Raw genomic sequence first — 25,162 nt, forward strand, 5'->3', positions numbered from 1 at the left:
TGTGTAAAGGAGAGCCCTCTTCTACCGCCTTGGGTTCTCCTCCACTTGTTTTTCTGCAGCTGTACCGCCTCGGACACAGAGTGCTGAGTGTGCAATCATAGGAAGAGAGAGTGAGGGAGGGAGGGAGGGGGTAAGCTGCTAAACAACCCCCTTCAGCAAATTAGAAGAACCAGGAAGAAGAGAACACATTGAAACAAAGAAAAAAGGTGATGGAGTAGAGGTATCGCGGCGCATAGCTTTCCTTTCGTGTAAACCTACAATCCAGATGACTTTGAAACACAGAATAAACCTAAACATAATCATAGCAACTGTCTGTGGGGGACAAACTCAATGACTTCAGACTGATTGAATGAGATACAATGTATCCATTTCGTCTTTTGTGGGGAAAAAAGGGTATATTTGAATTAAAAAAAGTTTACAAAATCTTCTGTGAAAACCTTTGACCCCCATACCCGGGAGGAGAAGAAGAACGTTCAGAAGAAAAAAGGTCCCGCTGTACAAGAACAACATGAACCCAGACCAGCAGTGTAAAACACACTGTTAGTCAGAGCAAGGAATTACCGCAGTGAGGTTACTGCAACAGAACAGCTGAAACAACGCCAGAGGCCAGTTCTTTGGCACTCACACAAGCACAAACACACACACACACATGTGAGGGAACTAAACAGCCATAGCAGGACAGGCTGAGACATGCTGGCGTGGGGAATGAATGAAACCAGAGAAAATTAATACAACACCTACAGTATGGGAGTGGGAGTGGGGGGGCAGAAGAAATCGGCTGGGCAGCTTCTGGGTGTAGTGGTAGTGTGTGAGTGTGCCAGCCAGACAGACAAACAGACCCCTGCAGTGGGGGGTGGTGGGGAGGCCAGGGGCAGGAAACTGCCAGGGAGGGGTTGAACGAACCCCAGCAGCGCTAAGTGTGACTGCCTTCCTACTTCCTGTTTGTCAGCTCAGCATACCGTGTCTCTTTTCTCTCAAAATTATTGTGCGTGTGTCATTGTCTGTGTTTTATCTACGCAGATAAACAATGAAACAAGGAAATCACGTTATCTGTAAACACCATTGTGTCAGTGAAAACCCGGCCGGTCCTAAGGCAAGATCAATCAGAACATTTAGTCTAGCTGCCTGTGAACCCTGGCGGTCTGGGCCGCCCAATCAAAGGGCTGCGTCCCTGTCAGGATCATGAATAAGTAATGAGGAGGTGTCTTTTTTAGGCTCTCAGCTGGACCAGAGCACAGTTGAATAATTGATTTCTAAGGCAGGGTCTGTCTCTCTCCTTTTCCTTCTGCACGTGGCCTCCCTGTGATGCAGCACTTTCTCCATGCTGATGACACCCCCATGGGAGGGTTTACGACATGTCCCGCCCGCCCACCCCTCTTTCTTCGCTCCCCTCTCCACGTCTCTCTCCTCACTCCTCTCTCTGCTCCCCTGTCTCCCTACTCCACCCTGCACCCTAGCACTCTCCCCTCTCCCCTCCGCCACTGTCCCCATCCCCACCTCTCTCTGCTCACTCCCCTCTCTCCCCTCCCCAGCCTCTCCCTGCAGTACAGGTGAAGACACCACTTACCGTGAGGGAAGTAAAGGTCATGCACATTCCTCCGAACCCGTTCAGTGCCAGAGCAAAGAATATGAGGATGGACAGATCTGTACAGGGAAAACACATGTGTTAAGGAGACGGGGTGGAACAGACATACATACTGTACTAGAATAGAACGTTGAGTAAATAAAGAAAGAATTAAGAAATATACATACTCTTGGGGTCGCTCGATCCATAAGCGATCAGGACACATGAGAAGGCAAAGCAGGTACTGAAATAACAGAACAGGTTGAATATGAGGAAGGCTTTTCATACAAAGACAGACCCAAGTCAGAAATAGAACATAAAAACATATGCAGCAGGAAGTTGCGGGCACTAAAAGTATTAAACCCTGTACCGAGGTTTTTGTGACAATCTCAATAAAACTTTAGAGTGCCGTGTTTGCATGTGCATTGCGGCAATTATTCTGCCAATACCGCCACCCCACTTCTGACACCAATATAGCGAATTTGTGGTCCAGCCCCTGCCGGGACTCAAACCTGGGTACAGAGACTGTCACCCCAACACCTTAGCTTAAATTATAGTGGCCGCAACTGTACCTACCACCAACTGTACATACCACCTTGTCTCTGTTCTCTTACCTGCCGAGCAGCCGGAGCTTGCGGGGGCCATACTTGTCCATGACAATGCCCAGGGGCAGGGTGATGGCACTGAGGAGGAAGGAGCCCACAGTGAAGGCCAAGTTCAGCATCTCATCCTGGTCCTTACAGATGGGCCAGCCGTTCATCTGGAGGTACTCCTCCTCCACCACGGGGCTCTGGGTGATCCCCTCTTCATCCCCAACCAGGACTGGCTCAGACTGGTTTTGACTCGTGCTGTTACCTGGAGGCACAAGATAACTTTATGGAACCTTCAACTTCATGATCCCAGAGGGAAAAAAAGATTTAGCATCATACATAGACGTTATCAAAACATACATTAAAAAGAGATTCCTGGTGTTTTGGTAGAGAAATGAATCATGATCAGACTATCAACACGGGATTGGAAAAGACAGTCGTGCTAATTTGATCAGAAGACCCACAGACGAAACAATCACTCTAAAGTTCCTTCCAAAACTTCACATTCTAGCTTGATTAGATAGAATGTGCCTATTGGGAGAATGTTATGGACCATCTGAATGATGAAAACATTCTGAGAGTGCAGATTGAATATACGTTTGTTTGGGGTTGGATTTCAACATTTCTTGCGTAAGTGTTCTAAGAAACGTCCTCCCTCACTTGAGGCCATTGATTTCAGAGGAAACATCTTGAAAAGTCATCCATCCACCTCAAAGGCACGCCTATATTTGTGTTTCATTTGTGTCTCGTGTGTCTCTTCCTGAGACAGTGAGAGCCATGGACAGGCCAGGAAGACAGAAAAAGCTCAGTGAAAGATACTGTAAGAAACTGCTGGGATCAACAAGCTGCAAAAAATAGCTGGAAGACACTGGGTCTACTCTGAACCCCCATGCAAGGCAGCTCCATGGCAACCCAACCACCTTAGCACCCCCAAACGTTCCCAAAGTGAATCCCCAAGAGGATAGAGACAGAGTGCTCCAATCATCAGTCATTTATGTCCATCTTTCATACTTCATAGCACTGTTTGTTAAAAAGGACTGGAGACCAGTGACTTGGTTATGAGGCTTGTTACTGTTGTTGAGGAGAGAGAGAGAACTGTAGACAATACCCTAGTCTCCATGAGTTTAACTCAGACAAAACAGATAAAACTAAAGACTATGATGACAGCCTTGACAGTGACAAGTCTCGTAAAAAAATATGTTTAGTGGCCTCGGGGAGCTAGTAAGGCATTGAGTAAGGGCCTGGGGGAGGATAGGATGCAAGACAAACTGTTATTTTTTCAGTGTTTTTTTCAGGTGATGTGACTTCGGACAACCTCTCCAAAAACCTTTGGTAACACAAGGTGTTTTTCAAGCAGTCTTGAAAAGCAGGTTGTTGTTTTCTTGAGAGTGAGGCTGTGAGTAGACATGGCTGTATTATATAATATGTAGGTTAAAGGTCATGGTAGATGGTAGTTAACACATAGGTTAGCAGAAGGCCAACGGCAGCTGGGCCTGCCTGGCGGGCTCTTACTGCTGAGCAATCTAGACAACYTGAGCCTGTGCTGCTGCTGCTGAGCCAATAAGGGAAGCGCCCTGAGTGACGCGAAGCACAAACACTGTGTTAGCGCAACAAAGACCTCATAACGCCTTCAAACAAAACACTTCACTTCTCAGTTCTGAGGGTTTACAACATGATTCTAATGACTCGCAGAACATCCGGAGCCAATGAAATCATATGAAACAAATAAATTATTGTGACGTTACTGCTATGATACTACAGTTCACCTAACGTACAATATTCAAAGAAAAATTGATTTCCTAAGTGTTTTTCCGCATTTATCTAGCCCGGGCCCTGCTTTCCAGCTACTATGTGTCTGCAGCTTTCTTCCTTGTAGTTTAGAGTCTGAATAAGAACATTCAGACTCTAAGGCCATGCTCTAACAAGATTACTACATCACCAACATAATAAGAACATAATGTGATATTTGTCATCTTTAACCTGATCATCCATCAGTGGGAAATGGATGTGTTTCTTACTGATGTCCATAGATGCCGTGTCAATCTCAATGCGTCTGACCCGATCACTTATCAGTGATAAATGTAAACGACTGACAGAATCCGGCGGACTAGCTTTGTTGCCAGAAAATGGTTGCCATCGGCGTAGAACGTCTGCATTTCCTCGCGTTAACTCATCAGAGGAAGAGAGATAACCAGAGATAACCAGAGATAACCAGCTGACAGTATTTTCCGGCATCATAATCCTTTAAAGCACTATCTATTTCAAAGCAGTGAGCAGACAGAAGATTCATCAGCTCCAGATAATGTCCTCCCAAACACCGCAAACATCCCACTGTTACTGAGCGCTAATAACAATGACACAACACTGATTAAAATAGCTGGAAAAGCTAGCCTGGTGCCAGATAAAAAAATAAATAGCTATGATTCTTTTGTCACATACACCAGATAGGTGCAGTCAGTGAAATGTGATTTTTACATGGTCAACCATAGTAGTTCAGTGCCCCTGGAGCAAATTAGGGTTAAGTACCTTGCTCAAGGTCTGTTTGTGCTGTCTTGGCAACTCCTATGATCAAGCCAAACAAAGGTTGACAGCACAAACAGATCTGTGACCAGACTAGTTTAAGGAAGCTGGTAAGGCTGAGTTCTGTCAAGGAGGTGGTTGCGGTCACAGGGTGGGTGAGGTGTCAGCGGGGAGTCCGCTCTGCTCTCTCAAGTCTCTGCTGAAATAACACTCATTCCACACGGGCCCTAGGGTCTCGTGTTTCCTGCCAGTAGCTAGCGACATGAGGTGCCACAGGGCTCATAGGGCCTATACACTGACACAGACACTCCAACTATGTGCCCCTGCCATAGACCTGACCTTAAATCACAGGAGGGGGAGGGGGAACGGGGTCAAAGACGGGGACACCACACATGATGATGAAAGGTTTATGAAACATGCTTTTCCAGGTTCCATTACAGAAAAAAATGTATTCTATTCTTTTTGTTGGCAGCCTCGTTAAATAAAGGTTAAATAAAAATAAAAAGTGTCAATTAAGTTTTAATAGTACTGGCACTGGATGCTTCATACTAAAAATAAAGAGGCTTGATATTTCCCGTACAATATGTTCTGTCCACGTTGTCAGTGAACCATGCCTTAGCTAAACTGAGTGTAAACCCAACTATGTCAACAGTACACACCTTACAGTGTTAAACTAACAGACTCTACCAAGATAAATGCAATGGGGGAATGATGACGGTTTAGTTTATGTGACGAAACACAAGAGCTGCCGGAGAGACAGAGGTGAAGGGACTGGGAGTCAACGGTGTTGCATATGGGAGGAATGCGAGCCTCACACTTCACAATGTCAGCCTAACCACAAACTTTTCCATTAGCAGATAGGTGAGGAACCAAAACAGAAGCAGCCCACGGTCCAATCTCAGATCCTTTCAGCGGAACCAATGATATGGGGACCGAGGTCACCATGACACCAAACACATAAAGGACTCTCAGCAATCTGTTTGACAGATATCCTTTGAAAGCGTTCATCTTTTAAAACATACGAGAAGGCAAGGATGAAAGAGCGTCAAGACTGACCTGATCTGCATAAACAAAAAGGCTTATTCACATGTTAAATGCTGCCTGGAAAATAGAAAACACTGTGGCAGATGATCAGAGGACTCTTGAGTCGATCACAGGCCATGTTCTAATGATATTATTAAATGTTCTAGTCCATCACAGGCCATGTTCTAATGATATTATTATATGTTCTAGTCCATCACAGGCCATGTTCTAATGATATTATTATATGTTCTAAGTTCCATCGCAGGCCATGTTCTAATGATATTATTAAATGTTCTAGTCCATCGCAGGCCATGTTCTAATGATATTATTATATGTTCTAGTCCATCACAGGCCATGTTCTAATGATATTATTATATGTTCTAGTCCATCCAGGCCATGTTCTAATGATATTTATTAATGTTCTAGTCCATCGAGGCCATGTTCTAATGAATTATTATATGTTCTAGTCCATCACAGGCCATGTTCTAATGATATTATTATATGTTCTAGTCCATCACAGGCCATGTTCTAATGATATTACATTACGACCTACATAATGATGATGTATTTTCGTCCCACTGCCTCCCTAAGTGTCTGTGTATTTGAAAGATCAAAGGAGGACAGATGAGTCATAGACTACGAGAACAGGGAGAGAGAGAAAGAGAGAGAAAGAAAGAGCGAGAGAGGAGAAATATCCAAGTCACCGGTTTGCTGTAGCATTTAGATGCAAATAAACCAATAAAACAAAAGATGCCCTTATGAGCACCTGGAAATGTACCTGGTACTTTCATCCCACCACCCCATGGTTTCATCCATCATCTCTGTGATGTGGATGATTTAGTGGAACCATCAAATCCCCACTGAGAGAGCGAGAGCTCTGAATCATAGCTGCATTAGAGGCTTATTAAACAGGCTGACTGCTATTGATGTGTTTTTTGTCTCAAAGCTCAACTTTGGCTGGGCTGGAAACAACGCAAGTGTTTTGGACAATGATATAATAAATCCCTCTCACACACTTTCAACACTAGCCAGGCTATATAGGTGCTGTCCTTTATGGCAACATCATCAAAAAACTGTTCAAAAACCTCAATTATGTCATATTCTGCAGTAGTTGCTCTGGGCCTGTATTCGTAAAGCATTTCAGAGTAGAAGTGCTGATCTAGGATCAGGTCTCCCTGTCTATGTAACCTTAGTCATGATCTAAAAGGAGAAACTGATCTTATATCAGCACTCCTACTCTGACTCTTTGTGAATATGGCCCTGGTTACATTTGCATTGAAGCAGACAAAGCCCCTCAGGAGGAACTGATCATGTCAAATGTAAGTGGAAACTCATACAATTCCTCTGCTCAATGTGATTGGATTAGAAACCCCCCACCCCTTCATCCTATCCTCACCCACAGAACATCCATTTGCTCTGAACATTCTATCACATCCTTCTATTGTAAACCCCAATGAAATAACTTATGGTATTGTTCTAAAGAGCACTATTGAAGTGTTGCACCAGTCCAACAAACGCGATTGAATTAAAACTACACAGACACGTAAAGTCCTCTTCGTCTCACAGTAGTGAAATAGAAACACCTTTTGTTGCTGAATGAAATAAGCATAATAAGTAGGATAGCTTAAAACACACTCAATCTTTGTCAGACCTTCCAAGCCCAAGTGATACCCATTCACCTGTCTCACATGCTGAAGAGACGTTTCAGTTGAATACATTCAGTTCGACAACTGACTAGGTATCCCCCTTTCCCTTCCCCCCAATACTAGGTATAGGGGAAAAATGCTATAAAAACAAACGTTGCTAAATGTCACAATGAAAACAAGTATTTAAAAAAACATAAACTAGGCATTCACTGAAGCAACAAAAACCTTCCATCATTCTCACATCTACAATACTTGTATAATAACACAGGTATAACACATGTATTAACGGTATTCCCTTTTTGGGGTTTCCTATTCATTGTAATAAAAATGGCCTACAATGTAAAATAACTTTGAGCACCTGGAATAGTGTTATACTGTATAAATCAGATCAATTGTCTTAATTTCCCAACCGCCTATAGTGACAAAACAGGATATATAACACAGAGCATTGTGGGTATTGTAGTGCATCATGATACACAGCCTTACCAGGTTCTCTGCAGAGGTAGGAGTAGAAGCCTTCAGACTTGAGCATGATGAGCAGGGAGCCCCAGCCCAGCAGCACAGCAGAGAACAGCAGGTTCTCTACGACCGCAGTCACAGCCATCCACCAGCGCCTGGAGAAGGCTGTGGCCAGGGAGGGTGCCATCTTCACGGGGAGAAGAGGGGCACAACGAGGCTCGTAGAACGAAGGAGGGCTGGTGGCCTGGAAGATAAGGTTGATACATATTAAGGGTCAGGTCTAAGAGTGTGAAGAGACACATTTGGTAGTTGTTTGACATTCATACTACACAAAACTGTATATGAGTTGGTGAGGGATACATCAGAGATAGCCAATACATAAGGGGGATATACCTACTTACGCTAATTATGGTATGTGTACAGTAGAAGACGAAGCTATCAGCCTTTAAGTCACRGGGTTTCCCTTGTCTTTGTCCTTGTAGGATACAAATTTTTCACTATTACAAAACAGCTGAGCTCTTCAATGAGCGTGCCTGGACTACAAAACCCCTCCTACTCATGTCCCAAAACACTGCACTAGCTCCCTCTGATTGGCAGATAGTTTCCTGGACCTCTACCATTGGCTGCATATTAATAACGCTACCAAGAATGACTCCACGTGAGGCCAAGTTCCAGCCGGTTCGAACCAGTGCGGCGCGAGATTCTCAGCAATGAGAACGTTTTGTTCCCATCGCCATCTTCACCCGACATCAATATCTGCCTATGGGCTAATAGTGTAACGTAATATATAATGACGAGGATAAGTTGCCCGTACTAAGCCTATGTATCACGAAATGTAGCCTGAAACATTCATATTTTGTCAAATTCATTCCCAAATAATTGTATGACCAGCGATGAACAACAGACCCACTGGCCAACTAACCATTAGACATGCATTGCATACTATATTAGTCTATGAGGTGGTATTCGTTTTCTCGTGATTTCAGTCATTTAATTTTTTACTACATATTAGACTATATATGTTAGTTAGTTATTTTATTTATGTCTGTGAAGGTCAGGTCCTCAGTACTATTGACAATGTGTATTAAGCCCATATTTTGATTCGCCGTGTCCTTGTGAGGTTCTTAAACAATAACAGCATGGTGCGGGAAATGAGCAGCTCTGTAAACTGGTCTGAGCTGGACTGAAATCTATCGTCCCTCTCAATGCGCCTCGTGCACCCCCACCCCATTTATTTCGCACGAAGATCAGCTGTTCAGCATCGTAAACACAGCACGCAGTGCATAGGAATAGTCTCACCGTTCGCAACAAAGCTGCAATTAGCCTACAGCTTCCATGCCGTTTCACAAATCTCAATGTCCTTTGTTGCTGCTGTTTTGGCAGCAACGACATTTCATGGTTTCACTATTATTATGCAGCACATTTCCCCGCAATGTTAATGTTATTACCAAAAGGATGAATAAATGGACACACAGGTAAGGACAGTATTATCTAATATGGCTGTACTTCGTTGCAAAGCAAATTTCCCTATGGACATAAAAAATATAAACTCTTAAACTTAATCTGTAGAAATGCAAAATAAAATCATGATCAGGTGACACTGTGAAAAAGTCAACTGCATGCTGTTAGTTCCCTAAAATAATTGAAACATTTCAAGATACCAGCGAAAGCGTTGCAAACGGTGTATAGGCTACTCAAGCAAAACACCATAAACAAAAACATAATTGGGATGATCACCCTCTTAAATCACGTGCACAAGACAATATGTAACAGTAAAGTTGCTATATTGAAAACTAACAGCACTGCAAGCAACAATAAACACCTCATGTAACAACATCAAATTCATAGTATAATTGACTCATACTGTCCTTGATAGGCCTATACACAGTCATTTTAAGAGAAGTTTCAATTGAAACATTGTTGCATGTTTTGTCTCGGATAATCAGTCGACATCATTTCAGGGCCGGCTACGAAGATATGACAAAATAGAAACAATATTGCATTTCTGCACTGTGTAACATAGCTGATATTTTTTTTTTCAGTGATCAATTTTCAATAAAAGCAAAGTAGAGAATTTACAGATTCCTCCCCTTAGAATAACAGTAGCGCATCCCTAAAGTGCAGTACCATACCTGTGTGTCTGGAACCACGAACAAAGTCGCCTGCCTCTCCACTGACTGGACTTAGTCTTTGTATTAAAATCTATAGTTGTTATTCTCAAAACAACAAATAACATCTATATACTGTAGATTGTAGACTTGACTCAATCTTTTGTTTCTTTGCATCAACATTTCTCTTTTCAACGCAGATTCCTGCTTTTATTTTCGCACCGAAAGCTGCACAAACAAGCCTGCGTCTCCATTGGCCAGGCCCTGAGCCAGAAAAGAGCTCAAACCAATCAGAGAGCGCTTAAATTATGAAATAAATAATTGGTGAAAACAGCCAGCTAATGTTTTGACACAGAAAACGTGGGAGTTATGGCAAATAATATGAACTTAAATAAGGACTTGCACGAATTGTTTTATTTTCAATTACATGTCGAGTTTTGTACATTGCCTAGTCTATTTATAGATAAAACAAAAATAGCAAACTTGTTTACGGTTGACTTAAATGGGAAGCATTTTCCCGATGTTTTTTTTTTTTTTTCAGACAAACTTTTTCCAAAGTGCAAAACAAAGGGAATATGAGTTTCTACCTTCACAGGTGACAACATATATAATTCGATTTGTAGTAATAGTAGCACTGTCCCTGGGCATCACAAAAAATTACCTTATTATTCAGGTACTTGACATATTTTCGTTTTTCTATGGAAATGTGAAACAAAGGATAATGACATGTCCCCATGGACCAGACTAGGAAGGATGCAAACAAAAACACTGCAGAAAAGTTTATATTGATGGTGACATCTTGTGGTAGAATAAAGAAATACTCTCAACTTAATTTTGTCACCCTCAACTTAATACATTTCAATATTAATTCTAAGTAGTAAAATTTAGTTGGCTACCAACAAATTACTGTTAATCCATTAATGCCCAACTTTGTTAGAGAGTGAACATGATCATCTAATTTGCACATAGTAGACGATAACCCTAGCCTTCCAGTAGGTCATGTGTATGCAGGTCTATTGCTCTCTGCTGGCCATACATGGAAGTGCTGTTTAAACTCGTTACTTGGAGGCGTTTGACAACACAAGAATGCAACCTATTGGAAAAACGTGTAGACCTATTGCCGACGARTTCATTGACCTATGGCTCCATTCATTGACCTATTACAACCTGACAACCAAATATAAACTCTTAGTTGTTTGAACAAAAATAAGAATTAAATACTAATAACATCCTTCATACCATGTATATGTGCAAAAGTACCATATCACACAAATTGTAAACAACCACACCATCCACCAATGATAAAGTACTTGGAGTCTATCATCAGCAACAGGAAAGGCAGATGAAATCAGATGCACACTTTGATGTCCAGATGAGACGTTCTCCTGGCGAACTCCTTCAGCTTCCTGACTCCCTCCTTTGATAACTTGTTGTCAAACATCCTGAGCAAAGAGACAAAGTCACAATGAAATATCAACATATGTAAAATATTATCTTGTTCAAATAGTAGGAAACTGAGCAGATAACAGTATCAATGCTATGTCATCTAGATGAAAGATGTTAAGGTTACAGATGCTAAGATGTTAAGGTTACAGATGGGCCGGCAGGTAGCCTAGAGTGTTGGACTAGTAACCGAAAGGTTGCAAGATCGAATCCCCGATCAGACAAGGTAAAAATCTGTCGTTCTGCCCCTGAACAAGGCAGTTAACCCACTGTTCCTAGGCCGTCATTGAAAATAAGAATTTGTTCTTAGCTGACTTGCCTAGTTAAATAAAGCAAAAAAAATAAAAATAAATGCATACCTCCAGATTGGAATTCAAATGTTTTATAAGAAATGTATTAATTGGAGCATATTTTATTTTATTTCACCTTTATTTAACCAGGTAGGCCTGTTGAGAACAAGTTGTCATTTACAACTGTAACCTGGCCAAGATAAAGCACAGCAGTGCGACACAAACAACAACACAGAATTACACATGGAATAAACAAGCGTACAGTCAATAACACAATAGAAAGAAAAAAAAGTCTATATACAGCGTGTGCAAATGGCATGAGGAGGTAAGGCAAAAAATAGGCCATAGTAGTGGAGTAATTACAATTTAGCAAATTAGCACTGGAGTGGTAGATGAGCAGATGATGATGTGCAAGTAGAAATACTGGTGTGCAAAAGAGCAGAAAAGTAAATAAAAACAATATGGGGATGAGGTAGGTAGATTGGGTGGGCTATTTACAAATGGGCTATGTACAGCTGCAGCGATCGGTTAGCTGCTCAGATAGCTGATGCTTAAAGTTAGTGAGGGAAATATAAGTCTCCAACTTCAGCAATTTTTGCAATTCGTTCCAGTCATTGGCAGCAGAGCACTGGAAGGCGGCCAAAGGAGGTGTTGGCTTTGGGGATGACCAGTGAGATATACCTGCTGGAGCGCGTGCTACGGGTGGGTGTTGTTATCGTGACCAGTGAGCTGAGATAAGGCGGGGCTTTACCTAGCAAAGACTTATAGATGACCTGGAGCCAGTGGGTCTGGCGACYAATATGTAGCGAAGGCCAGCCGACTAGAGCATACAGGTCGCAGTGGCGGGTGGTATAAGGGGCTTTGGTGACAAAACGGACGGCACTGTGATAGACTGCATCCAATTTGCTGACTAGAGTGTTGGAGGCTATTTTGTAAATGATATCGCCGAAGTCGAAGAATGGTAGGATAGTCAGTTTTACGAGGGTATGTTTGGCGGCGTGAGTGAAGGAGGCTTTGATGCGAAATAGGAAGCCGATTCTAGATTTAATTTTGGATTGGAGATGTTTAATATGAGTCTGGAAGGAGAGTTTACAGTCTAGCCAGACACCTAGGTATTTGTAGTTGTCCACATATTCTAAGTCAGAACCGTCCAAAGTAGTGATGCTAGTCGGGCGGGCGCATGCGGGCAGCGAACGGTTGAAAAGCATGCATTTGGTTTTACTAGCGTAGGCCACGGAAGGAGTGTTGTATGGCATTGAAGCTCGTTTGGAGGTTAGTTAACATAGTGTCCAAAGGGCCAGATGTATACAGAATGGTGTCGTCTGCGTACAGGTGGATCAGAGAATCACCCGTAGCAAGAGCGACATCATTGATGTATACAGAGAAAAGAGTCGGCCCGAGAATTGAACCCTGTGGTACCCCCATAGAGACTGCCAGAGGTCCGGACAACAGGCCCTCCGATTTGACACACTGAACNACTGCCAGAGGTCCGGACAACAGGCCCTCCGATTTGACACACTGAACTCTGTCTGAGAAGTAGTTGGTGAACCAGGCGAGGCAGTCATTTGAGAAACCAAGGCTGTTGAGTCTGCCGATTAGAATACGGTGATTGACAGAGTCGAAAGCCTTGGCCAGGTCGATGAAGACGGCTGCACAGTACTGTCTTTTATCGATGGCGGTTATGATATCGTTTAGTACCTTGAGCGTGGCTGAGGTGCGCCCGTGACCAGCTCGGAAACCGGATTGCTCAGCGGAGAAGGTACGTGAAATTCGAAATGGTCAGTGATCTGTTTATTAAATTGGCTTTCAAAGACTTTGGAGAGGCAGGGCAGGATGGATATAGGTCTATAACAGTTTGGGTCTAGAGTAGAGGTCGACCGATTAATCGGAATGGCCGATTAATTAGGGCTGATTTCAAGTTTTCATAACAATCGGAAATCTGTGTGTTTTTTTTTACACCTTTTTTAATCTTTATTTAACTAGGCAAGTCAGTTAAGAACACATTCTTATTTTCAATGACGGCCTAGGAACGGTGGGTTAACTGCCTCGTTCAGGGGCAGAACGACAGATTTTTACCTTGTCAGCTAGGGGGATTCAATCTTGCAACCTTACAGTTAACTAGTCCAACGCTCTAACCACCTGATTACATTGCACTCCACGAGGAGCCTGCCTGTTACGCGAATGCAGTAAGCCAAGGTAAGTTGCTAGCTAGCATTAAACTTATCTTATAAAAAACAATCAATCAATCAATCATAATCACTAGTTAACTACACATGGTTGATGATATTACTAGCTTATCTAGCGTGTCCTGCATTGCATATAATCGATGCGGTGCGTATCGTTGCTCCAATGTGTACCTAACCATAAACAGCAATGCCTTTCTTCTAGTAAGCGGGGTGCGCGCTAATAYCGTTTCAAACGTCACTCGCTTTGGTTGTTCCCCTTGCTCTGCAAGGGCCGCGGCTTTTGTGGAGCGATGGGTAACGCTGCTTCGAGGGTGGCTGATGTCGTTGTGTTCCTGGTTCGAACCCAGGTAGGAGAGGGACGGAAGCTATACTGTTACACTGGCAATACTAAAGTACATATAAGAACATCCAATAGTCAAAGGTTAATGAAATACAAATGGTATAGAGAGAAATAGTCCTATAATTCCTATAATAACTACAACCTAAAACTTCTTACCTGGGAATATTGAAGACTCATGTTAAAAGGAACCACCAGCTTTCATATGTTCTCATGTTCTGAGCAAGGAACTTAAACGTTAGCTTTCTTACATGGCACATATTGCACTTTTACTTTCTTCTCCAACACTTTGTTTTTGCATTATTTAAACCAAATTGAACATGTTTCATTATTTATTTGAGGCTAAATTGATTTTATTGATGTATTATATTAAGTTAAAATAAGTGTTCATTCAGTATTGTTGTAATTGTCATTATTACAAATACATTTTAAAAATCTGCCGATTAATTGGTATCGGCTTTTTTTGGACCTCCAATAATCGGTATCGGCGTTGAAAAATCATAATCGGTCGACCTCTAGTCTAGAGTGTCACCCCCTTTGATAAGGGTGATGAACGCATGGTATAACATGGTATAACAGTGTGTCACTGTGTGTGTGTGTGTAAACTGCTCACCAGAGATGTTCCAGAGTGGTATTCTTAGTCAGTGCTTCCAGGAAGAGTAATGCTCCCTTATCAGTAATCTAGTTGTCACGGAGCCTGAGGAACACAAAAACAAGTCTGTTGCTTATATTGTTTTACTTGACCAAAAGCCTATGGCCGAGGATCAATCCAAGACAGATTAATAACCTAAGTACAGTGATAGTGCACATCTGCGATCATTTGAATCCAGGCCTTATTCTTGTAATTACCTAGTGTGAACTGAATGTGAGAGAACTTGACCACAGATGTGTAACTAGGCTGTTTTTAACCGCAAAGGATGATATCTTTGATCGCAGTGCTTTTCCATCCTCACCTGATATCTTTAAGTGTATGATTGGTCCGCAGTAGATCCGCCAGACAGCCTGCTCCCACATCGCCAATGTGATTGATGGCCATCCTTAAAACATGGAATGATGGCAGACAATGATTGGTGAAAGACTGCTTTATAATGAGTTTTATTGACTACCTGTAGCCTATCAGAGCATTGATATCCTGTGTTACCTGAGGTCGACCACTGTGTGGTTGTCTTTCAGTCCTTCTGTAAGCACCATGAGTCCCTCACAACCCAGTCCTGCCCCCACCACCCTGGAACTAGAACAATTCCACAGGGTTGTGTTCATTAGGGCATGCCATGGAAAACGTTTTAAACCACTTTGCAACAGAAAATAAAAATTAGTGCATGTAGTCCCTCCAAGGTGGTGATGTCAGTTATCCTATACAACTATTCTCTCTGCTTCAATTAGCCCTTATACTGTCCTCACCACAGTCTCTCGACACGGCAGTCTGGGCTCTGCATGGCACAGGCTAACACAACTGCCCCCTCTGGACCCAGTGGATTCTGCCCAAGCCTTTATGAGGAACGAATACAGGAGATAAATACACAGGGTTTTCATCCTCATGTATCAAGAAACAAATACTGTTTGGAGAAAAATATAGATGACTTAATTTTTGGGTTGGATTAAGCCTGATTTAAGGTGTTACACCTGATTTAGCCCACCTGAGGGTACTGAAGAGAGGGAGTACAGGCAACAGTCTGCGCAGGCCCTCTGCGTCTAGCCGCTGGCCCTCCAGATTCAGATCCTGCAGGTCTGGGATCAGCTGCAGCAGGAAGGCCAGCTCGCTCCAGTCCCTCTTGGCTGGGTTAGACTGGTCTGGGACCTGTTGCTGGGCCAGGACCTGCAGCCAGGCTTGTAGACGCTGCGCCAGGCCTGGGTCCTGGGCCTCGTACAGGCAGTGGCACACGTTGACCTGCCTCTCTGGACTCAGTCTGCCACATTGGAGCTGAGAGTGGAGCAGGCTCAGGAGAAAGGGGGGGGAGGAGGTGAAGGAGAGGGCAGGGATAGAGAGGAGGAGGAGAGAGATGGGAGTATTTGTGATCTGCCTCGGAATAGTCCATCCAGGATGACACGGGTTTGAGGTACCAATAGGCCAGATACAAATCTAAGGAGAAAAATACAAAATAATGTACAATTAATGGAGAGAAAAACAACAGAGACATTTTGTGAACGTTAATATGGGATGAAGTGAATGACAAAACAAAACTACTTTTGTCTATGTTTTTGTATATGTTTTTTTATGCACATATTATTTGACCTGCAGAAGAGGTCCATGTGACCAGACTGATGGTGTCCACCCCAGGAGAAAGCCTTCTTGACGTATCTGCGCAGGAGCCGTCTGGGCCTCAGCAGCTTATTAGTAGTGGAGGTTAACACTTTGTGCAGGGCAACTGGAAACATGGCTACACCAACGGCTGACTTGAGCCCTGAGAACGGGTCTGAGCCGGAGYGGGCCTGCAGGACGTAGTACAGAGCAGCCAGGAACTCCTGTACACTAGTGTGGAGGAAGTGGAAGCTCCTCTGGTAGGTGAGCGAGGCCCGGTCCTCTTGGAGGATCTCCACCAGGAAGGCCTTGGACAGCCCGCTGCAGTCCAGGGAGAAAGAGCTCAGATCAGCCTGGTCGAAGAGGAAGCGCCGCTCCAGTAGGCCCTGGAAGGCCATGGCTCCCAGGTCTCTCAGCATGGCCCGCATCTCCTGTAGGACCCATGGGTGACATTTTGGCTCCAGCATTCCACCAGTTGCACACAACGCTCCTGTAGTTCTATACTGCGTGTCCCCACCGCCATTGTGGGGACTGGGGAGACTCACTCTTGCGGTGACTGGTTTAACAGAATGTATTTGTCTATTGCCCGCTTATTCAACAACATACAAGACTCGCAAGAGAAGTGGTTTGAATATGGAAGTGGTTCTTCCACATTTCTTTCTGTAAATTGAGGCATTGTTTACAGCATAAAAAAATTGAACAATACAGATCCACGCAGTCGCAGTTGTCATTTCAGCCATGGCTAAAAACAGGAAATATCATTAATAAATGTAATTATTATTACTTCAAAACCTGATGTAGGCCTAAAAAGAATAATATGGAATGATAATATTAGTGTGACATTGTAGCTTAGGCTATAAAACAAACTTGTCAACTATAAATGTTATTGTATGTTATTGAATTGTAATTATTAAGTCAACATAAATAGAAAATAATTATATATTTATTTTTAAATGGTGTAATATCGGACTTCATAAAACAGAGTTTAATCTGAGTTTGCAAGATTCCATAATAACCTGTTGCCACTAAGATTACAATATAACTTATTACACATGTTATAACATGATTATCACAATACAAGTTATGGCATCAGTGTCAAATGTGTCAAAGAGTCAGAACACAAAAAGGTAGAATGATTACTAAAAAGAAACTTACCCCTTTTGAAAGTGAAACTTAACTTTCCTGAATGATGAACCACTGATATACCTAGTCTAGCCTGGTGTATTGGTTTTATACACCTATAGAGCAGAGAGACTATTCAAACTCAAGACTAGAGATAATGTCAAGTTCCTCATCACAGCAGAGGATTGTGTCACTTCGTACAGTCCCTTGAGATCAAAACGTAATTTCAACATGTTGCAAGATGGTAGGTTTTAGCTGTTCTGGCTTGGGACTATAAAGACCGCACAGTAAAATTCAGAGTAAATCTAACTTTACTTGCATAATCTAGTTTCATTTTTAAAATGCATCAAATTATCAAGGAAGGACATTTGTAATGAAGGACCCAGACAGGATAATATAATTTAAAGTTTATTTTGACATTTTATCTTTAGCGTGTTGGTCTAATTCTACATGATGGTGCATACAGAAACTCAGGACTGATAACTTGTGTATTGTAAATGATTAAACATAGGATTTGGTTTGAGACAGTCTTTAAAAAGAAGCATTTTATCTATGACATTTTAAAAAGGAGGACGATTTTCTGGTATATATAGTTTTTACTCTGGAATGAGTGACATCGTCAAGGAGGTATTTGTCACAGAATTCCATACAAAATTGGTTGTATTTCTATTAAACTCAAGGCACATTAGCAACACACCATTTTTGAACAAGTCAAAATGAATGTTACACTTACAAATCCTCACTTGGCTCAAATCTCTTATTAGAGCACAGAACACAATAGCCCGGTCCCAGATCTGTTTGCGCTGTCTGGCATTGGCAAGACAGCACAGACCGATCTGGGACCAGACTCACCAAGCACACATCTTCCACCAGGAAAATAATAACACTTTAATTGACATATAATCATACAACAGACAATTAACAGACGTTACATCTACTATTGCGTCTTTGGCTAGCGTCAGTGCAGTAGCACACCTTTAATTAGGCATATTGCACCTGTCATACCGTTCTTTCACTGGGTTGCCAGCTGTACACAGCTCAGAGGCTTGGTCATAGAAGGAGGAGGATGGGGGGCCGGCGCTCGAGAGGCAAAGCAAGGAAGAAGCAGCACAGAAACGTGAAGAGTGAAACATTGCTCAGAAAGTCTGCTGGGGAGAGGTGTGTAGATTAAAACTCACATCTATGAACTGTAGTGTCACGTGGGTTATACCAAACACACCTCTAGTTTGTTACAAAGATTGCTAAGTGTTCCTGAGGATGTTCCCGTTGACCCATGTGCTTTCTGTGAAGAACACCCGTGGCTATGATGTATATCCTATGACGTAGGTATTAAAACACCAGGAAGAGTCTCGATTGCATTTACTGCAGTGCATGGGGCCTCATCTCTCTTGAAGACCTGTGTTCAGAAGTGCCAATCAAAACATTAAAAGCATGTTGAGAGGGCTGGGCTGTATGTTGTCGATACGCCAGAAACATGAGGCTGTATTGTAGCGTAACACTGTGGATAGATTCTACATCACTATTTAGTGCATTCGTCTGTACTATCGTCCCCGTCACAAAGGATAGCACAAAAATCGTCGTCAGGAAAGTAACGGTAAATGTGTTAAAAGAAGRAGTGAACGTTGTCCTGACTACTACTATAGTCCGACGACTTACGCAGAGTACGGAAACAGCAGCCTGGAAACGTGACACAAAAGATAAGCAAGTGGACCATAGCGTGATTCCATAAAGCTTCAACTCCAGAGGTCTAACTTGGAGTGAAGTGTGTGCGTGTGTGTGTGTGTGTATACAGTATGCATGCATCTTTCTCTCTGAATCGTCTTCTTCCAGGCCATCCTGAGACATCTGGCTCTAACAACAGTGGAATCAAGGTCATCCCCAAAGTGTCATTGTTTAATTGGTGTATCAACATATAAATAATCCATTAACAATAACTTAGTAAAGGAGAAAGGCACAATTGTTGGGTGGTAAACAAGAGATAAACGCAAAGACAAAACGGTTTTCTATTCTTTACAACCCCCCTCATTTTCGTTCTCTTGCCTTTTTCCTTTCTCACCTTCTTTTTCTGTATCTCTATTATACATTGTAAAGACCATACACTATGGCGTTTCCATTATAAATCAATTATAAAAACAATTTTCTTCTCACCAAAATGCTTTGGTTTACGCTTTCATTTGGGCTCCTCCATGATATTTACATCAAACAATGATTTAGAGATCTATGGCACTGCACAGACCAAATGTGCTCTACATTCTAGCCAGTATGCTCTGGGTCAAAGGTCACACACGCACATGACTTTTCTGCTAATATCCCTTCAGATAGAAAACCTCAGAGTATTGTTTCCGAGTCGACACAAGTTTGAAAAAAATAACTCTTCCTTATGACCTTCTCTACCAAACTCCCTGCTCCTCGATAGCTTATAACAAACCTAGCCTACATACCATCAGCCATGTACGGCATTTCCACTTTAACAAAAGCCTCTGCCCCCAAACAGTTAAGAGTAGTATTAGAGAGGGTGCAAAGTCTACATTGCTGAACAGAGAAAATATTGTGAAAAAAAGAATGACGGAAAGAAAAAGCAAAAGGAGACCCGATACACCCTCATTGACTGCTTGTTCATGTTCCCAAATTAAGCATAAGTAGTGCAGGAAAAATGCACCAAAACATTGTTATTCCTTGGCTTCATATATAAAATCGTAATATTTCAAATAACAAGTATTAATCCCCAAAATATATAAACATAAATATCAATTAATTAAATCGCTTGACTTTTTCTTAATTGGAAGCACATGCCGTTCCTGTAGCGAGACCTGGCATTTGATTGGCTTAGGCAGAGAAGGGTCTGCGGTTGTGATTGGTGAATAGGAGCGTATTCTAGGAAGGACTTCCTTGGCGTGGTCAGATGATCAGTCATGTCTATCATCTTGAGTTCAGTCGAGGGGCAGTCTGAAATAGTTCAGGGAAGACAGAGGTAACCATTACAAATAAGTTAACTTAACCAATCAATCAATGATTGATTAAAGTTATCTTTACAATGTAAACATGCAGAACAAATGGTCTCTACCTGAGATTACACCTACAATGAAAATCAATGTACAGTTTTACAGGCGTTAACAAAACTATCATGTCCTGTACGTCACACAACAACAACCTGCTTAAAAAGTAAAGTACAGTTAGCTTATATAAATACTAGTGCAGGACTCCAATAATGAATCATCTCTGACTCCAATCATGCAGTATTGATGTTCCAACCTACTGTATTAGTCCTGTAGGGGAGGACTGATGCTTTATATCCCTCCGTTATTCCGACTCACCACTGAGAGGTGGCCATTCTTCGCCTTGGCAACCAGCAGCTCGGAGCCAGAAGTGAAGTCTATGATCCCTTCTTTACCTTGGCCCACCGTGAAAGTTATACTGGGAGAGAGAGAGAGAAAGGAGGAAGAGATGAGGTGCAGTTCATTTACAGTCAAAATATATATATTTTTTTCCCGCACCTCCCGGGTGGCGCAGTGGTCTAAGGCACTGCATCCCAGAGATTCTGGGTTCGAGTCCAGGCGGAGGGCGCACATGGGGCGGCGCACAATTGGCCCAGCATCGTCCGGGTTTGGCCGGCAGGGATATCCTTGTCTCATCGGGCACTAGCGACTCCTGTGGCGGGCCGGGCGTAGTGCACGCTGACCATGTCACCAGGTGTACGATGTTTCCTCCGACACATTGGTGCGGCTGGCTTCCGGGTTGGATAGGCAGTGTCAAGAAGCAGTGCGGCTTGGTTGGGTTGTGTTTCGGAGGACGCATGGCTCTCGATCTTTGCCTCTCCCGAGTCCGTACGGGAGTTGCAGCGATGAGACAAGACTGTAACTACTACCAACTGGATACCACGAAATTGGGGAGAAAAAAGGGCTTTTTTTTTTTTGAAAATATATATATATATTCTAACAAATGAAACTAATCTGATTGCAGATGGTGATGCTGGTGTCTATGAATTCAAATCCAGCTGGTGGTAGAATTCCAATTTAACCCCAGAATGTCGATTGTGCATAGTTTATATTAATACAATCTGACCAGTAAATGTTAGAAACGTAGACCTGTTTTTCAATGAAAGCTGACATGCCGCTGAATAACACAGTACATGGCTTATCTAGTTCCGGGTCTCAGTATCTACAAATAGACTATCCAAATGAAGTGACACCTACACCACAAACAGAATGACACGCCATCAAATCCACTATCCGACCGCGGCCCGTTTCAGTGCAACAACTCACCTTCCCTGGTTGATGTTGATGCTGTTGACCTTGTCAGCACAGATGGCCACTTTGGTCAGGGTCTCGATGATGTGGTCACTCTGAAGCACCACATCTCCCTACAGACCAGAGGAGACCGGAGAGGAGTTACAGCTTCACTACTAGCCCGTCCCAGATCTGTTTGCGTTTGGCGTGACAATGACAATAGGTGTTGGCAAGACAGCACAAACTGACCTGGGATCAGGCTACTTCACTGCTACACCTAACAGAGGCATCGGTTAAGTGCGTAATAACCAGTGTCTCATGGGGTTATGGCCATGGGGTTAGGACCATGTTATGACTAAGACAGCGCTGAGGTCAGCCTCACCTTCTGGTTTTTGTCTTCAGTGGGCACGTGCAGTACGAAGACACCATCACTGAGAGAGCTGACTGAGATACCTGAGGCCAGACAGACAGAGACAGACACAGACAGAGACAATTGGGAGAACTATGAGCATCACTCAGATCAATTCAGCGTAGCCTCTGTAAGGACCCCTGACAACAGTAACCCTGGGCATGGGGCAATTCCATTTCCATTCAATCAATTTAGGAAGTAAACAGAATTTCAATTGAAACGCCATTTGACCACCAACCAATCCTCTCCCCCGAACCATGTGACCGCTGACCTTTGAGGGTGGCGTAGTCGATGCGCTGCTTGAGCTTGGCCTCCTCCACGATGACGGCACAGTTGGAGGTGAGCAGCAGCTGCCTTGGTCGTGCCTTGTAGCCCTTCCTGTCGTACTTGGTCACTGGGACTGCATACTGAGGAGTGAGAGGGGGACATTATTGGTGGTGGTGGGGGGTTCGTATATCTTCACGGATTTTGTATTTCATTGGACAAGAGGAGAGACCGTAGGAAAGACAGAGGGTGTGTCACAAAGGCAGTGGGCTGGTTTCAAACGTTTGAGCTGTAGGGAACAGCATTAACCGCTAGGCTGGATAAGCCATGCCACAGACACGATCAGAGTTAAGAATCAGTAACACATGAATATACTGAACTGAGTATATATTAAGACAAGTACACAACCCTACATAAATCCAAAGTAGAGAATCAAATGGGCATATTAACACTCTAGTACTGTACTTACCTTCATATTCTCACTGCCAAGTGACTGCAACACCTTGGGGTTAATCTCCTCTCCATCTGAGGGGAGAGAGAGGCACAGGAAGAATGTTAGGTGTGTGTATATACGTGAATGCATGCGTGTTTATCAAGGCACTTACTGATTCTTGTGCCCATAAAGAGCTTTGGGACACTTTGGGGGTAGTTGTCCTTCTTGTTTTTGAAGATCTCACTGGCCACCATTTTCTGCTCCAACTTCATAGACAGAGAGAATGGACAAACAGTTTGGAGAGAAGTTATATTGGTGAAGTAGAAGACCCACATTTGAAGTTCTGAACTCGTATTGGTGAAGAGCTATGAACACACATTCATTTGTAAGACATAAAATGTACTACTATACTCTATAATATGCTATATACCTGGTGTTTCCACTCTGGGTTGATCCTCTTGCAGTAGCCCCACACCATGTTCTGCATGTACAGTTTACGTAGCTGTTCCGACGCCTATTGGACGGAGAATGACTTGTCATGTACCATTTTAACAACTCAAACATGTCATCAAGAAAGATGCCTCAATTCAGACAGAACTATTTCAATGTAGCCTACATCAATGGTTCCAAAATGTTACTAAATTATTCCATAAGTGTTATTTCATAGTTTTGATGTCTTCAATATTATTCTACAATGTAGAAAATAGTAAAAATAAAGAAAAACCCTGGAATGAGTAGGTGTGTCCAAACTTTTGACTGGTACTGTGTGTGTGTGTATATATATATATATATATATATAATTTTATTTACAGGAACTCAGTCTGGCTTTCAACTTGTAATAGTAGAATGCACAAGGTGCAATTTCTAAATTGGGTAGTCATCAGTTTTCCTCTTGTCATGTCAGTCATTGTATACCTCAGAGAGCCATTTATAACTATAAGAAATGTCCAGATCAACTAGCCCATGTCAGCTAACTTTTTTCCCTAGGTTTTTTAGCCCGTAGATTTTGTTGGAACATTTGAGTCACTCAAATATCACATGAATACGCATTAGATATGGCCAAATGTATAGAATTGCAAGAAAATTTGCTTTAAAACTGCAACATGTTCTCTGCACCGCATGACAAAATGTGTAGAATTGAAGGAAATAAGCATTAAACCTGCAAAAAGTTCTGCCAACGAGAGGGCAGAGAGAAACAGTTTGTGTCACGAACAATGCTTGTGCACAGAGAAACAGGCGTGGTGGGCGCGCAATGTTCCCCAATGCTGGACGGGGGGGGGCCTGAGTGAAAAAAGTCTGGGAACCCCTGACCTACATCATAGTACAYTTTAAATGTGATTGAGACTGTTTACTGACTAGTTCTGTGTCTCGTGTAATGTTGCGTTACCTCGATGAGGGCGGTCGGTGGCGTGGGCCAGCTTTTGTCCAGGACTGACTTGGGGAGGTTCCTGCGCAGCTTCATCAGGAAGGAGTAGCGCACATAATCCAGGAAGTACTCATTCTCAGGACAGCGCTCATTATGGCGGTAGATGAAGCCCTTGATGAACCTGAGAAGACACAGACAGAGAGCTTTGTAAACACTCCTGCACACATTCGTCAACAAATTGATAAGAACTTCTACACATCAACACAACACCGCAAACATCACAGTGGCCCAAAACACGTGTGGATGTCGTCTGGGTAAATACTTAAAGTTTCTCCATATGAGTAGAACTCGTGTCAGTAATCCAAGGGAGCCCATTGAGCCGAGAGCAGTGTCACAAGCTAATGAATATTCATGAACTTTCTTTCACCCTCCTAGTTACAGTGGGGAGAACAAGTATTTGATACACTGCCGATTTTGCAGGTTTTCCTACTTACAAAGCATGTAGAGGTCTGTCATTTTTATCATAGGTACACTTCAACTGTGAGAGACAGAATCTAAAACAAAAATCAAGAAAATCACATTGTATGATTTTTAAGTAATTAATTTGCATTTTATTGCATGACATAAGTATTTGATCACCTACCAACCAGTAAGAATTCCGGCTCTCACAGACCTGTTAAGTTTTTCTTTAAGAAGCCCTCCTGTTCTCTCCACTCATTACCTGTATTAACTGCACCTGTTTGAACTCGTTACCTGTATAAAAAGACACCTGTCCACACACTCAATCAAACAGACTCCAACCTCTCCACAATGGCCAAGACCAGAGAGCTGTGTAAGGACATCAGGGCTAAAAATGTAGACCTGCACAGGCTGGGATGGGCTACAGGACAATAGGCAAGCAGCTTGGTGAGAAGGCAACAACTGTTGGCGCAATTAT

The 25,162-nt window shown here is 42.8% G+C and overlaps 1 protein-coding gene and 2 pseudogenes across 1 annotated transcript in view; all 3 read right to left on the reverse strand.

Moving 5' to 3' along the window:
- LOC111960495 (large neutral amino acids transporter small subunit 4-like) overlaps positions 1-10,157 on the reverse strand; it is a 29,885-nt pseudogene extending 19,728 nt beyond the window's left edge.
- Positions 10,158-10,316: 159 nt separating this feature from the next.
- On the reverse strand, positions 10,317-17,134 carry LOC111957673 (NLR family CARD domain-containing protein 3-like; annotated as a pseudogene).
- A 788-nt stretch (positions 17,135-17,922) lies between these two features.
- The window catches only part of LOC111960496 (unconventional myosin-Ic), a 53,748-nt gene continuing 46,508 nt past the window's right edge, over positions 17,923-25,162 (reverse strand). Inside the window, exons 25-32 of the mRNA XM_023982503.1 lie at positions 23,290-23,373; positions 23,032-23,125; positions 22,896-22,951; positions 22,434-22,569; positions 22,136-22,206; positions 21,790-21,887; positions 20,842-20,941; positions 17,923-20,473 (exon numbers count right to left, since the gene is read on the reverse strand). Coding sequence (XP_023838271.1) covers positions 20,447-20,473; positions 20,842-20,941; positions 21,790-21,887; positions 22,136-22,206; positions 22,434-22,569; positions 22,896-22,951; positions 23,032-23,125; positions 23,290-23,373 — 666 coding nt within the window. The 3' untranslated portion in view covers positions 17,923-20,446. The remainder of the gene's footprint in view (positions 20,474-20,841; positions 20,942-21,789; positions 21,888-22,135; positions 22,207-22,433; positions 22,570-22,895; positions 22,952-23,031; positions 23,126-23,289; positions 23,374-25,162) is intronic.

Source organism: Salvelinus sp. IW2-2015, linkage group LG4p (genome assembly GCF_002910315.2).
Source record: "Salvelinus sp. IW2-2015 linkage group LG4p, ASM291031v2, whole genome shotgun sequence".
Lineage (NCBI taxonomy): Eukaryota > Metazoa > Chordata > Actinopteri > Salmoniformes > Salmonidae > Salvelinus > Salvelinus sp. IW2-2015.